Source organism: Polyodon spathula, chromosome 1 (assembly GCF_017654505.1).
Source record: "Polyodon spathula isolate WHYD16114869_AA chromosome 1, ASM1765450v1, whole genome shotgun sequence".
Taxonomy (NCBI): Eukaryota; Metazoa; Chordata; class Actinopteri; order Acipenseriformes; family Polyodontidae; genus Polyodon; species Polyodon spathula.
The window spans coordinates 69,660,809-69,677,821 of NC_054534.1; the positions used below are offsets into that span (position 1 = coordinate 69,660,809).

Below are 17,013 nucleotides of genomic sequence, written 5' to 3' on the forward strand. Positions count from 1 at the left end.
ATTGGCATTCAGTTAATCAGTTAAAACCAGTGTACTAACAGACCAATAGCGATAGCACTTCAGATTATATTACCTGACAGTCCCACAAGGCACTCTTTCAGTGATTTATATTGAAAGCAGCTACAGGAATGTCAGTAACATGTAATTACAGAACGTGTGACTATACCATCATATTGTGACCTTAATGATTACAGCGCAGCGTAAAACAGGGCTCAGTGGAATGAATAACGGTCGAAATCTCAAATGTTATTTGACAAACACAGTCCCACTTCTATCTTAAATACTACAAGGGATTTGTTAAAGTGCTGTACTGTACCGACAGCAAGACTTTGTTTTGTGGTGCTACTGCAACATTTTTGCCTTATACTATTAAATTCTCTGCCAGCTTTTAAATGCTTACAACTCACATGTCTATACTCTTTAAAACTGCATAAGGCTGTTTTAATTGGTTTGTTTGTTTATTTGCTTTACTTGTATGTGTGTTTGCAATTCCAGAATACATCCCCCTTAGCTGTATCTTGCGTTTGTCTGCTGCACCCCGTGGCGCTCATTAAAACAAGATATGCCGCTTCAGTGAGACTTTCATAGTGCAGTAAGTTTAAAACCAACCAGAGAAACAATGAGCAGTAAATAGGTAGCATTTTACAATAATCAACCATTCTTATAAGGCTGCTCACGTGAACACGGGTGGAATGCATTGCAAATGAATGCCTACCTTATTGAAATTTCACAGGATGTAATTACAACTCTGCACTTTGATCAGGTTAATAATCTGTAAGCTGTCTGATATATAAAGGCTCTGTAGAAGCAACTGAATATTACAGCCACAGAGTTCTAACCCATGGAAAGAAAAAACAAAGGACAGCAGCAGAATTCATACAGGAAGCTACAGAGCAGCCATCCCACTCTTTCCTTGGACAAAAAGTTCACAGAGCTGCTATGTTTAGCTAATAAATGCTACACTTTCTGTTAAGAATGGTGGTGAATCATACAGCTGTCTGCTAGCTTCATGCTTCCTCCAAACTATTAACAGCTGACATGAGACATCACAAATGCTATAATAGCAGTGTTCTTTACCCTTTCTCTCACTTCTCTCTCTTGCTTCACTGTTACTTATTTCACCAACCATCAGTTTGCGGCTTCTCCTTGAGTATACCCTTAGCTGGGCTTGTTGTGTGTGTTAGTTCCAACGCAAGATGGAAGCCGAACATTCTGGCCTCACCAGAATGGCATTCCTACCTGTCAACAACAACATATTCTATGGCTCCCGGTTTCAAAGTGCCGCATGCTGTTACACAGTCATGTAATATATATATAATATATATATATATTATATAACTAATATATATATATATATATATATATATATATCTATATAGATTAAGTCCCGCATATATATATTATATATATATATCTTATATATCTCGGTATATATATCATACTGACGTTTCGCGTTATTACTTCCGTATTGTATACGCTAGTGGTCTTATAGATATAATGGACAGTTTTTGTATAATACACATGGAAAAAAAATGAATCAAAAGAAACATAATTAATTAAATAAACACACATACAAATACATGGTGGAACATAACCAGGTTTGGTACATACTTGGCCATTGAAAGCGTTTGTTTACAAAATAATTCAAAGAAAATACATGCATTTCCCAACTAGCTCAATACCCCAAGTTTTCTTTGCAGACTATATATATATATTAGTAATTTTATTCTAGAAAAACGGCATTAATGCAAAAAGAGGAATTTGCTTGGTTTTTCAATTTAGTCTCCTTATTATAAAATCAAAGCTAAAAAAAATGCTGGTGGGGATTAAAATGAGCTCACCGCTCCATTGATCCAATTTCTATATAATGTAAATAGGCATTTTTAGTAATATGTTGCATTTTTTTTTTAATTCTCCAAACTCCCCCCCCCCCCCCCCCCCCTCCTTCCCCCACAAAGATCTCAATGGCAGGTAGACAATGGCAAAAGGAATGTGCACAGTTTGCGTCTGAGGCAATTCAATGTAAACTGCATCACTGTCAGAACTGGAAATCCATGTTATGACTATGTTTTTGATTTTTAAAATAAAATCTGTCTCACTAGATGAGCGGTATAATACGAGGCTCTAGTGGCTGTAAAGTAGTAAAGCAGAAAGATCTACAAGTACAAATGCAAATCTAACACTAACGTAGTGGCTGAAACATTCTGGGTGTTTTTTTTTAAACAGAATTTAGAATCTGATGTATCCTCGCTGCGGTGACGTCTTGCTGTCTGCTCTAGTGCATAGGTCTTGACTGCAAAATGTTTATCTTACCTGCTGGACAGCTGCATTCAGGCGGCGCTTCCCGTGCAATCCTGATTTTTGCCAAATGTTCGTATGATCTCTGTAGAATAATAATATACTGTATTTTTTTTTTTTATTTTTTTTTTTTTTGCATTATCAAGTAGAAAAAGAGTTAAAAAATAAAAACCCCTGTCATTCCACCATCTATTAAAACGAATAGTTGATGTAAGCCTATTTTTACAACTGAAGTTATACGAGATTACATTTATAATAGTCATTAATAAAAACAGGTATTCATAACAGCGTATATAATCCATATACGTTTGTATCGATGGAAAGAATGGTTACGTACCTGCGCCAGAAGTTCATCCACTCTTTCTTGCACCATATAATTTAGCTGATCCACTGAAAAGGCGGGGGTCCGGTGGTGATACAACTCACCTTTTCCAGTTTCTAACGCAAAAACCCTATCTTGGAACTCTGAGGTTCTTACACTGAGAAGTATACAGTATGCTACACACAGAAGAGACAGTATAAATGACAGGACATTGAGGAAACTCCTGCTGCAACGGCGCTGTCCATCTGAGCCAGTTTTACTCTCCATATCCACAGCACGTCTAGTGTCTCCTTCTTTAAATCCTGCAGCCGTCATGTTATAGTTCAATAATATTATAGAACCAAATTTAAAATACTGAATGTTAAACACCCCTTTTTTCAACAGGCCAACTGATAAATAACTGATATTGCTAGACACGACATTTACACGTAGGAAATACGCATCACTACAACTATGTATAAGAAAATGAAAAGACGGAAGTCCACGCAGCGTTGTAAAAATGCCCAGTGGAATAACCCACGCGCGTTTCCAGTTCTCAGAATAAATGTTATTTAAAACCTGTCACCGGGGGGAGACCCCTGCCTGAGCAAACTTGTTGCACCTCCCCACCTGATTCCAAAATGACAAGCAAGAAACAGAAAGCTGTGTAAATGAAAGACCTGGAGCTATTACTATTAGGTGAATAGAACACGAACACAGTAGTGTCAATTCCTCTTGCAGAGTAACTATACTGATGATCAGTCTCCCCGCTACCCACAGTAAATACTGCAGCCCGCCTTCAAGTCCCCCCTGCTCAGTGTCTCATTAACATAATTTATTACAGCCTGCACCTCGTGCACTTCTGAGTCTGTACAGTATATATATATATATATATATATATATATATATATATATATATATATATATATATATATATATAATATATACGTGCTATGCACGATACGGCGTGTCGTCGTCAGGCTGCACTGTGAACAGACTTGAAGAGCACCCTTTTGAACGTTCTACAAGCGCGTTTTTATTTAATTATTTTAATGTTTTGGTGTGAAGTGATGTAGAGCTTTGTCGCTAATACTTGTTTGGCTTACCCTTTCCAATTACTTTTGCACAGATAGTTTGGCAACTGCAAACCGTGCGTTGTCATATTATTATGTCATATTATTATTTATTATTATTATTACGTATTTATTATTATTATTATTATTATTGTAAATGTGGTCCTTGCCTTTTCAAAGTATTGTTTGTTTTCAGGCTGGATGATTACACATACATCACAGTTTAGTTAGCAATTATGTCCCTTTCTGTTAAGTGATTTGGTAACTACTGTATTTGATGAAAGACTGAGTTGGTAAATCAGCTGGAAAACCCTGTGGATTCAAAATGCCATTATGAACTAACTGGTGGTTGCTTCTGATTGTATGATAGTGCTTCATTTGCACTGCCAACCTACGTTTACAGATATAGTTTGGATAAAAAGGTGAGGACTTGGACTTTAACCAAGGAGAAAAAAAAAGAGTTTTCTAATATTGTGTAAAATTGGCCTTTTAATACAAAATCTGAAATATGAACTAAACACTTTTTAAAGTTCATGTTAAAAAGCTTCAGCTAGCAGCTTCTATGTGCATGGTAGTTGCTTCATGCTAGTTCTGGTAAACCATAGTCTAATAGAGCAAAGCATATAGAATATGGTTCATTGATAGTATATAAACTTTGATAATAGCCTCCCAAAGTATTCACCTCTTCACTTAATCTTACACTGTTTAGCAGTTTGACAGACTGTCTCTTAATGACAGAAGAAGCCTTTCTTCTCTGGGCTCGCAACCCTACTACAGGAAAGTGGAAAATTAACATGCAAGTTTACCATGGTTAACTTTTATAAGAGGAATATGAAAGCCTATATTTCTTCCATTCCAAGATGGTGTCAGGTAGTGGCCAGCAAAAAAAAAATTAAAGCAAACAGTGGCATATAGTATTTAAAACAACTGAACGATCTATTGAAAAGCCATCTGGAGCCTTTTAAGAATTGTTTATTTATATATCTTTTTTATGAATTTAGTAAGGTTTTAGTAGCAAAGCCACACTGGGGTTATTCAAGGAATCTTCAACTAATGATGTCTTAGCAAGGGGTGAATAGCCTAGTCTTCACAACATGTTACAAAGCTCTGTAACACTTCTGTTCATTGAAGGCAAATTTTACAAGTAATGCATTTATAAAAATCAATCATATTTTTTTTTTTAGGCACACAGTATACAGTAATATATTAGGGCCTATTATGACGCAACCATAAAGGCAAACTATAAGAGAGCAATAATAGTACTTTAATAAAATAAAACCTAGAAAGAAACGACTCAGATCACAAACTGAACGGCTTATTCTATTCTTTGTAAAACAGTGAATTGGTAAATGCCATGTAAAGTGTATGTCTAATTTATTGTATACATGGTCTAACCGTGTGCTAACTGAATTGGCAAATTATCGAATTGTTAAAAAAAAAAAAATTGTGATTCATGGTGCCTTTCTCAACAGTCAGCTTTTTCCTAGTACCTTTCACATTTATTTCTATAATCCAATCTCACTCCTAGAACCCCAGCCTCACTCTATTATATCATCAGTCAATCAAATTTATTTAGTACAGTGCCTTTCAAGCCAAGGCATCCCAAAGAGCTTCACATTACAAATAAATATACTAATAATAATAATACAATAAAATATCAAAAAACATCCAAAAACTAATGGGGATATATATATATATATATATATATATATATATATATATATATATATATATATATATATATATATATATCCCAACCCAATCTACAAAAAGGCCTCTGCGTAAAGATGTGTTTTAAGCTTTGATTTAAATGCATTTATTGAGTCAGCTTTACGGATTTCAATTGGAAGGTTGTTCCATAGTACAGTGCATAATGACTAACGGCATTTCCACCACAAGAGCTGCGTTTTATCATTGAAGTCAACAGAAGCCCAGCATCAGCAGATCTCAGCTGGCGTCCAGGGACAAGGTAAAAGCATATCATTAATGTAACAGGGCCATTTCCAGAGACTTTGTGCACCTATATTCTGAAACTGCTGTAAGCAATGGATTAGTTTACAAGGTCGACCAGCCAATAGGGTGTTACAATAGTCCAGACGGGATAAAACAAACGGATGAATTAAAATTTCTACGTTAGATTCTGCAAGATACAAATTGACTTGCGATATCTTACACAAATGATAATAAGTAGACTTCACTACAGTTGAAATGTGATGCTGAAACTAAGAGTAGAATCAAATAAGACTCCAAGACTTATCACAGCTTGTGAAGTGCTGATAGGGGGTCTGCCAAAGTTTACACTATGTAACACAATTTTTGTTCCTGGGTAGTAAGTGTTATTTCCTAATTGCTTATGCCTCAAAAGTATAGAAAATGGCTATTATTCCCCACAAACTTTGCTTTTGTGACCAGGACAGTGATATTTCAAAATATCACTATTTCCAGTGGGAAAATGAGCAAATGTGTGTCTTTTCGTTCACATAAAGTGAGAAAAAAACAACATATGATTCCAAATTAACATGTATTTATACTAAAGTAATACAAAAATGACTACAAAAGATTTCTAAATACAGTATAATCGTAAATCTTGAAAAACTACTCACTTCTAAATCTTTTGTAGTCACCCTGCACACCATGCTGTAGTGCCTTTACTAGAGGTAGTTCTTATAAGCCAGTGTGCTGAATAGGGTAAGGAAAAAGACAACACACAGTTGCATGGTAAACATAACTTAATTATTATTTAATACAATACATTTGGAAGATGTAATTTAAGTTTTTTGTTTTTTTTTACTCCTGAATGGGATAAATAAGGTAGGTCAAAGATGCACATAAAGTAGGACCAGAAGATACACAGACGAGATAAAAGTTTTTTTGTTTTGTTTTGGGTTTTTTTTCAAGGAGAGTCATACATGTATGGATTAATTTACAAAGGTGAAGTTGTACACTGGGATCAATAAACAAAATAATTACTGCTCTGAAAGTAAGTGTGCTTATAAGTAATACAGCTAGATGGGCCAAATTGCCTCTTCTCATTCCCAACATTTCTGTTTACTTTCTTATGTCTAAAAGCAATATTTCACCAAAGGGTTTACAACAGGGGGTACATAGATGATGATGTATCTGATGCCTGGCTATTGTGGTATAATTCTTCTGGGAAACTTTGAGGTAATGACACTTCAACACTCTTGATATATCTGACCCACTTACTTCTATGGGGATTTGGAATTGGTTTATAGGAGGTAAACATACCAAAGGCAAGCTTCATCATTTATTACAATTTGGAATGTTTACCTCCTTGTAAACCACACTAAAAGATTCCATTTCATAAACTACAGAAATCAAAAGCTGTAGTGTATCGTGACAAATCTTAAGGCAATGGGACAATCTGATTGGTTGTAAAGGTTGCATTGGTGTATTATGAAGTATTATCTGCTCAGTATAGAAATTATTTATGCTGCAATAAAAACCCTTAGGCACCATTTTACGTCACTGTGAATAATACAGTCTTTGCTAGTTCTCAGGAATTGACACCAACCAGATTAAAACAGTTATGTCATGCTGGCAGTTGACAAGAGGCAGTGCTCAAGCTCATTGGCTCTACTAGTATTGTAAGTATTGTACATAATAAAAGAGGAGAACCAGTTGCTGTGGATCTGTGTTTAAATATACAGAGGTTAACCCTGAGAAGAATGTATTACTGCTTTATATTAAAGGGCACAATTTAAGCTGGTTGAGGCTGCACATTCAGGCAATACGTAAAATGGCTAGAGAGAATAACATTTTTTGTGTCCTGATCGAATTAAAAAAGGTCTCCACATTCTGTTTAATTTTCCTAAAATTATATTTCCACTACAAGTAGTTTATTGAATTGGGCCTATAACTGTCTATTGTTAACACAAAAACTGTTTTAACATATACAGATGCAAAAAAACAAAACAAAACAAAACAAAAAATCACAAATTTGAATACATAAAATGCATTATTTTACTGGTACGGTAAGATTAGCTTTCTAACAGTGAATTTAATTAAGCAATAGAACCCTGCTGATCAGACATTACCCAACTGTATCAGAGAGACCAGGTCAGCTACCAAGGTAATGCTTTCCAAGTTAAAATAATTACAGTTGTAGTCTATCTTGTTGCTGTTATAACACTAGTACATTTTGACTATCTAGCACTCTTTCACTGCTTGTGGCATACTGTCTTGGATGCTCTCAGAGCCAGATTAAAAATTTTACATTGCAGTCATGCTTTTTCATCCCTTCCTACCAAGGCACAAAAGGTTTTTTAAGCATGTTTTTGAATTATTATCTATGCATGCTCAGGTACTGTAGCAAATCATTTAAAAAAGAATGAAATGATACAGTAATATTATTGGTACCAAACAAGTGATTCATAGCCATATTTTTAGAGTCGCACAGAGGAGTTAATATAGTGCTGTGGTGGTATCTGGTCTTGATGGTATTTCTACTTGAAGTTGCCATGGAACCTGTTATGGATTGATGGTATTATATTACAACATTACAGTTATTTGTAATGACTATTTTTAAACATTTGGGTGGCAGTGTATGTTAAAAAAAAACAAAAACATAATAGTAACTTTTTAAGGCTTATGAAAGATAACTTGGGGGAAAATGTTTCTAGTATATACTCAACCCAGGAGTTGTTTATTTTTCTGTCCGAATACTGATAAGGCATTAGTTTGTCCACATGACTACATTTAATCAAGAAATAGAAAACCGCTTTATGTCTCATGTTGATTCCCTGGTCTTTAGTGCTTTTAATTTAATATTCCATGCATAGACACTCCTTTTATTAGAGAAAGTATCAAAAACAGTCCTAATTCTTAACCATCCATATAAACCCTTAATACAAAACATATATAACACCACATCACCCCCTTAGTTTCCTAAAAGTTCAACCTCAGAGTTTATAATTGAAGTGCTTGTTGTTGATGTGTTTCTGAGGAAATTGTATAAACCTGCTTTCTCACTTGCTTGTGCAGCCTGGTTTTCTTTATGTTCCACATCTGCCTATTCCCATGCACTGTCCCTCTTTCGTTCACCCTGGACCCCAGTGGATGCTGGTTAATCGTTTGACCATGACGGTCCGTCACATTCTATTTTACCTGTTTAAATATCGGAATAGTGATTTTATCCTCTGTTTTTTTCGGGATCTGTTCTACTTGCAATACAAACAGAAACACGATTTTTTAAAACTTGAAAAATGGCTGGGTGTTCAATTGTTGGTTGCATCATTTTACAGCAAGCATCAAGATCAGCTTCTCACCAGTTAAAAACAGCTTAACAAATAAAATATAACAATTGAGTAATTACAATAACAAAAAAAATGTTTTTAAGCTGTTTACTCTGATGCTCTTTTCAGACTAAAACATATCTAACCTTTTTGTAGTCGTTTTTAAACGTTTAATCTAACAGGGTCACTGAGGTTTATTGATATATTTTTACATGATACATTTGATATGTTGTACAACAGCACCACCTTATGGGCACGTCTTTACAAATATCGGTGTACTCTGGAGACCTAACATAAGAAAGTCTGAAACAGTTTTTGAATTGTTTCATGCAGTAATTATTCTGTAACATCTGTAGGTAAGTCCACTGAATGAAAATCACAGCAGTGATATGTTGCTGACTGTGAAATTTTTGAAAATGCTGTCAGGTGGAGAAGATGTAAAATATTTAATATTGCATTATTGCATTTATTATCCTTGTCTCTGTGAGCAGAATAGAGAACTGAGGCTTTTGCTCTTTGCTTTAGTAGTGTATTTCAGCAATTATTTTCCCTTTCTTTAACTTTATTGTTAAATATAAACGTACACTTTCTGTCTCTTCTGTCAACTCAAATTAATTCAACTCAGAAATTCTTGATAAGGTGGGTCAAATGCAGATGGCTACTTTTAAAGTTGTTTTTATTTTGGGACAAAGCCAGCGGCAATATACTTTTCAGAGATGCACTACTGAGCAATGACACGTTACAAAGGAGCAAGTGAGTTTTGTTTAATTTCATCCCACATGAAACAGGTGAAAAAATTGCCTGCAGCCCTTACAGACTGTCTTGATGCGAGCACTGATGTCACAAAGAATGCCCCGGTAATAATATGCGTTACTTTTTTGATTGTTACCATTGCTTTTGTGAGAGTTTTAGGTTTGGTAAACCCTTTGTGATCTGCCAGGTGACAAACACATTTCTGAGTCTCAAAGCCAAAATGGAGCCAACGGAGCAGCTGCTAGGCAAAGCGCACAAATAGGCATGCTGAATTATTTCCAAGAGAGTTGCCCCCAAAAGCTTTTTATGTTTCACTGTTTTGCCCACAGAGAAGTTCTTGCCAGTAAGGCTTCCATGAAAACCATGGATGAGGTTGAATCCACAGTGAAAAAAAGTATCAACACCATTGTGGCAGAGCAAAGCTCTGCCCTTTTTAAGTTGGCAGGGATGGGGTTAATTTCCCCTACCTGCCTGGGTTATTATGTTCAGGTGGCTGGGATTGATTAGTTGATTAGGTTAATTAACGATCAATCAGCTCTCAGCCACCTGACGTAAAAGGAGGCCTCTGCTTCTCATTGAGGAGGAGAGAGCTGAGGAAGCAGGTTGGTGTTGGTGTTGGTGTTGGTGTTGGTGTTGGTGTTGGTGTTGGTGTTGGTGTTGGTGTTGGTGTTGGTGTTGGTGTTCCTGGAAACCTTATTTTTGTAAGTTTTGTTGTTTTTGCTTTATTTGTGTTGGAATACTGTTATTTTTGCCCTTGTGCACTTTATTTTTGTGTTTATTTATAATAAAATTAGTATTTTTTGAACTGCAGTCTGTCTCTGGGCCTCTAAATACTCGCCAGCCTGCCACATTTTGGTGTTAGAGTGGGATAGCGCCACCTGGGACAATTTTTTTTTTTTTTTGAGAATTATTATTATATTTTTTTAAATGGGAAAGAAGAGCAGACAGCGGCAAAGGCAGGAAAAGCAGCAGCTGAAGAAATGTAAGCTGCTGCAGCCACCGCTGGAGGACCTGGCCAGCCTCTTCCCCTGGTGTTCCTGGTGCGGGAAGGAGGACCATCGTTGGTGGTCCTGCCCAGATGTGCCACCAGCAAACTGGTGTGGCCGGTGTGAGGAGGACGACCACAACTGGCAGGATGCCCCTACAACCAGGCCCAGGAAGAGGTGCAGTGTTCACCCTGGGCATCAGGGGCCACCCCACTACCTCCAGCACCACCACCTTCACCACCATCCCAGGAGATCTGGGACTGGTTGATGCACCCTGAGGCAGACCTCGTCCACGATCTCCCCATAGGACTGTTCTGTGGCGTTGAGATGGGGAGAGGTGGGAACAGTGGGAGGAACAGCACCACCTGGCATCCTTCCCAGGGGTTGCCCTCATGGTGGTTAATTACCTGGCGGTAGACAATGGAGATGCCCCAGTCACTCCAATAAAGAGGGTGGAGATGCCTTCCCCGAGAGCCAGAGAGGGGTGAGCCGCCTTCCCGAGAGCCCAGAGGGGAGGAGGCGCCGCTCTCAGAGCCCAGAGGGGAGGAGGCGCCGCTCTCAGAGCCCAGAGGGGAGGAGGCGCCGCTCTCAGAGCCCACAGGGGAGGAGCTATTGCCCAAGGATGCCTGCCTTGCACCGCCCAGGGATGCCATGCCCGCTCCGTTCAGGGATGACGCATCCGCATCGCCTGGGGTTGCCTGCTGCTCTGCTTCGCCTGGGACTGCTGGTGTCTCCTTTTTTTCTAGGGTTGCCGAGGGTCCGCTGCCGCCGTCGCCTCCCGAGGGTCCGCTGCAACCACCTCATCCACTAGAGGGAGCCGGGCCGTCGTCGCCGTACTACCTTGGAGATCGGGGGCCCCCTCAACCAAAGAAGGCTTGGGGGCTCCAACATCAACCCCGCCCACCACCACCCACCAAAACAGCCCACCCAAGGGACATAATTGGACTCTGGGGGGGGGGGGAGTTGGCCAATTGCGGCCGATGTATGTTGTACATGGGGGGAGGTGTGTGGCAGAGCAAAGCTCTTCCCTTTTTAAATTGGCAGGATGGGGTTAATTTCCCCTACCTGCCTGGATTATTATGTTCAGGTGGCTGGGGTTGATTAGGTTAATGATCAATCAGCGCCCAGCCACCTGACATAAAAGGAGGCCTCTGCTTCTCATTGAGGAGGAGGGAGCTGAGGAAGCAGGTTGGTGTTAATGTGTGTTGTTGTTGATTTTTTTTTTTTTTTTTTTTTTTTTTTAATTTTGTGAATCCAGTGAAGGCATCGCCCAGCCTGGAAATCTTATTTTTGTAAGTTTTGTTTTTGCTTTATTTGTGTTGGAATACTGTTATTTTTGCCCTTGTGCACTTTATTTTTGTGTTTATTTATAATAAAATTAGTATTTTTTTGAACTGCAGTCTGTCTCTGGGCCTCTGTATACTCGCCAGCCTGCCACAGCCATCAACACTAGCAGTGTATCAGTTTGCAGAGAACTACAAGCCTCTGGCTAAAGTTTTGCTTTTCTTTTCTTGCCCTCATTCCCTATTACGGTGCTGAGAGGACATTCAGTGCTCTGCGCTTTCTGAAAAACAAGCACTGAAACCGCCTGAAGCCCCTTTCACACTACCACTCCTACCTGGGTCCTGGCTACCAAAGTCACAATCCCACGTAGTGTGAAACCACGTATCCAGGTTAACCTGGGTCCCAGCAACCAACCTCAGGATGTGCGTCGATGCGCTTTGACCCGGGTTGAGCAAGGCAAAATGCATGTCAAGTAATGAGGGAGACAGTCGTCTCCAAGGGGAGTGGGTAAAACCCAGAATGGTGGGACTTGGAATAAAAGTTTGTATTTTCCTATAACAAAATCATATCTTCATATTTTCTTTTCATATTAGAAACCCTTTAAAAAAAATTACATCAAAATGCAACAAAAGACTAATTAAATTACACAAAGTTGGTGTATAAACCAGGTATATTGTATCACACCTATAAGTGTTCAGAGGCTTTTGTCCCACCATGTAAAACCAAGTCCCCAAAATAACTTGACCTTACCTTGCTAGGACTAAGCATCCCCTGTTAAACTGCAGTAGTTTTGTCCTGGAGAATAGCCTAATTCCAGCAAATAGGAAATGCAAATCAAGTACCTCCCCTATATGTTCATTTTATCCAGGGACATTAGGTATTAGTGCAAGCTGAAGTCCTCTGACTCTGGACTGCCTGTTATCCCCAAGAAAAAGTGCACCACACTTGGAGAATGCTCGTTTAGCTTCATGGCTCCGACTCTTTGGAACTCTCTCTCAACTTTAGTGCGTGATGCTCGCACCGTCGCTCGCTTTAAATCAGCTCTCAAGACCCACCTGTTCTCTTTTGTTTTCCATGCTCGTTATGCCTGATATCTGCTATTAGCTGCTGTGTTGCTGCTTCTATTTAATGTATTGTTACTATCATGTATTATGCACTTTCCACTGTATTTAAAGTATTATGCATTTTATTATATTGTTTATCATGTATTTTGCATTTCTCTGTATTTTAAGTATTATGGATTTTCTTGCTGTTACTGCATCTCGTAAAGTGCTTTGTGATGGTGGTCCACTATGAAAGGTGCTATACGAAATAAAGATTGATTGATTGATTGATAGCGTTCCAAAGCTTTTTTATTCATTTTATTTTTATGTTTTTATGCTATAGTTTAATTTTGTGCAGTGTATTACTGCCAGGGTACTAATCTGTTATCAATGATGATGACCATAATTGCACTAGTCATTATACTAATGAGCCACTGGCTGTTGATCCTCATATGGAGTATTTTTATTCCTCAATCTTTGAAGTACTGTATTATTTGAACAGTGGCTTTTAATATCAAATCCTGGAGAATTTCTATGTTTTCCTTAGATTGTTCTGTAGGATTGGTGTTGTGTTACTTACAATTACTACTAGGGGAGATGTTTTTAATTTGTGTGCCTATTATCTAGAAATTTGCTCTTTTCATGTAGTTTATTTTCTAGTAAGTTAATAAAGCTTAAATGCTGACATCAACGAAGTCCTATTTGCAAGAGATACATCAAGCATTAAGAGCATTCGACCTTGAAGAAGATGCACTTTCTGTAGAGTTATACATGTCCTGGAGGTATCTGGGCTCCACAAATTGTGGAAAAATGTGGACTTCCAAACACACAGAAAGAGACATTTTTTGTATGACCTATGGCGACATTCAAAACATACTCCTGTCAAGGTGAGAACTCTAAGGAATCAGTAAATGATAACACCGTGTAACAATTTTTTTTTCTTTTTTATTCCTTGGTAGTAAGTGTTATTTCCTAATTGCTTATGCCTCAAAAGTATAGAAAATGGCTATTATTTCCCACAAACTTTGCTTTTGTGACCAGGACAGTGATATTTCAAAATATCACTATTTCCAATGGGAAAACGGGCAAATGTGTGTCTTTTCGTTCACATAGTCAGAAAAAAACAACATATGAATCCAAATTAACATGTATTTATACTAAAGTAATACAAAAATGACTACAAAAGATTTAGAAGTGAATAGTTTTTTGAGATTTATGATTATACTGTAAATACTGTAGTAATGATATATAGTGTAATGATACTGAACACCATGTAAAGATAAATAATAACCCTATACAGTACAACATTGCATATCCGAGCCCCTGTGGACTGGGTCATAGGTGGATATGTTAAAAAGTATTTGCAAACATCTATAGAAAAAGCATTTCCACATCCATAAATAGGTTAGCGAACAAAAACAACAAGCAAATTGCTTTAAACATGGGGAGATTTTCTTGATTTAAAATTAAGCAAATGTAAACAAGATTAATTACAAACACAGAGCTGCTATGCGGTTTGCTATAAGCCATCTCCACGCAAAGCTTTTTAAAAAAAGAATACAAACTGTAAATGTACAGTAACCTGCAACGGATGGCTTCTTTCTTAACTCTAGAAGTCCCTGCCTCCCTGGTTCTGCTTTCTTAATATCTCTGTCATGGTACTTTGCGTTCTTTCTTGATATTGTCAACAGCCGATAAGCAGCTCGGTTTGAAAATTGTTCAAACCGCGCTTATGAAGTTTATGAAGCTTGCTTTGTTTAATTTAAATGCATTTAAAAGCTACAACACGCTGCCATCACCTGCAAGCGTGCGCACCATCACATAAACACACTGCACAAAAAAAAATGCTTTCTCGACTGGTGTATTGAAACGTCACCTCTAGACGTAGCTGACTGACATGAACACAGCCCACCTCGCTTAAAGGGGAACGCACCAAAAGAAAGAGTGGAAAAAACTGGAACCTATTTTTAGATTTTAACAACTCCCAAGTATTGCTTGTTACGGTTGTACTCTTAGTATGTTACTTAAATTTACTATCAAATGTGTTTCAAACTGCACTGAAAAAAACATTTCCTTAAAGTATGATTTACATGAATTTAACTGCCCCTGTTAATCACTAATTGATTGATTGTGTTCACTGTTAAATAAAACCAAAATCCTGCAAGTTATATTTTACTTTTGTGTGACGGGTAGGTGGCAAGTAGATTTCTAGCATTTTGTCTTTTGGTCAAGAAGTTTTTTTCAGCCCTGTAATGATACTGTCATTGAAGATGCGACTATTACTGAAGACATGTCAAATACCATATCAAGAGGAAGGGGAGTGATGTCCAAAAAGAGAACCTGATATACTGTAGTACAGTGTGTGTCATAACGGTCAGGGCAAGTACAGTGGGTTATGCTCTGTACAATTCATACAGTGTCTGTTATTTTTGTTTTATATATTAAAATAGCTCATTTTAAAACTATTACCTCCTGGGTTCATCTCACTGTGCACATTTAGCATTACCATACACCCTCACTTGTTGAGATCACCAAGCCTTGGCATGCCTGTTGGTCACTCGACCTTCCCACCCAGTCTACTGGAATGTCCTGGAAAGACTATAAAAATAGATCTATACACTAGAGTACTGTCTCACTGTACTACTGTGTGCATTACTCTTGATTAACAACACACTTGACTCCCTTGCCTCTGTACAGATACCTATGTATTTTAGGTACACCTCTCACATCTGTCAGGCCTACCGTAACTTTCAGTGTGTGCACCAGATACCGCGGAGTTCAAGAAAAATCATTAAAAGACAGGTAATAGATCACTAACTCCCCCCTCTCCCCAACCCTCTACATACTTTTCTTGAGGTCAACAATTGCATGCCTAGAAACAATAATATCAACTAATTGAGAACTGAAACCTGATGGTGCACTTCCAGTAACGAATAGAAATGTGCTTACATAAGCTCTGCAATTAATTATGTTTAGGAGAAACTCAGCAAGCGCTTTCATTACAGTAGGGCACTACAAACAGTTTAATTTGCTGATACGTCTTCCCCCCTCGAAGCAAAAATGGTTATCGTCAAAATTCTGATTGAAGAGGATGATTGACAGGTGGTACATCAAATACCAGAAGTATATTTGATAAGTCAGACTCATATTAACTGGTCTCTCTGTGTGTGTGTGTGTGTGTGTGTGGTGTGTGTTGGGGGGGATCTGGAGGGGGATTGAGATGTCAAGCTGAGACAGCTACAAGGAAAAAAAACAAATGGGAGAAAGAAAATGATGCTCTTTGAAGTTAGGAGCTAAGACAGTGATGGAGGTAATTGGGTCTAACTGGTCTGAGTGATGAAGAGCTGTAGATCTGTACTTGGGATCACCCCCTACTGGCAGCTCATTGAGCGAGGAGCCTCTTAATTGGCCCTCTCCATCCATCTGAGCGGTCTTTGTTATTATTTCTTAATAATTTCTAAATTATTTATGCTGTGGAAAACTGTATGCAACAGCTTTCTGGACACAAACTTAATTGAGTATGAGTAGATGCTTTTAGAACTGGTACAAACGTCATCACCAACAAATAGTTCTTCATTTTTTTGTTACGTATTGCTAATAATTATTCAAAATTAGGTAACTGCTTAAAACATGTTATAAACTGGAGACTCGCCACACAGGCTTGCTCGGGTTCTTTTGTCTTTTTTAATCACGACTACACACACAGGATTCAAATGAAACCGCGCACTTTTTAATTACAAAAATAAATAAAAACAAAACAAACACCTAGCTCTGTTTTGAGCAATAACTAACCACAACAGGACAGCTAAGATGTTTACCTGTGAACACACAAAAAGGCACACTTTTACACAGTACCCTTTTTCCCTTACGGTTGAACACACCATCAACCAGGCCTTCCATACAGCAGCAGCCCTGAGCACACTGGCTGCTTTCTTTAAATACCCTGCATCTGACTCTAATTTACAATGATCGCCAGGTGCAGGGAATAATTAATAATAAAACAATTAACAGAAATCTAAT

The 17,013-nt window shown here is 37.9% G+C and overlaps 1 protein-coding gene across 9 annotated transcripts in view; it reads right to left on the reverse strand.

Annotated features, from left to right (window-relative positions):
• The window catches only part of LOC121321725 (collagen alpha-1(XXV) chain), a 201,750-nt gene extending 198,389 nt beyond the window's left edge, over window positions 1-3,361 (reverse strand). For all 9 annotated transcript variants that reach the window (XM_041260863.1, XM_041260855.1, XM_041260871.1 and 6 more), the window contains exons 1-2: window positions 2,636-3,361; window positions 2,314-2,383 (exon numbers count right to left, since the gene is read on the reverse strand). In XM_041260863.1, the coding sequence (XP_041116797.1) occupies window positions 2,314-2,383; window positions 2,636-2,935 (370 nt within the window). In that variant the 5' untranslated portion in view covers window positions 2,936-3,361. The remainder of the gene's footprint in view (window positions 1-2,313; window positions 2,384-2,635) is intronic.
• Window positions 3,362-17,013: the final 13,652 nt, after the last annotated feature.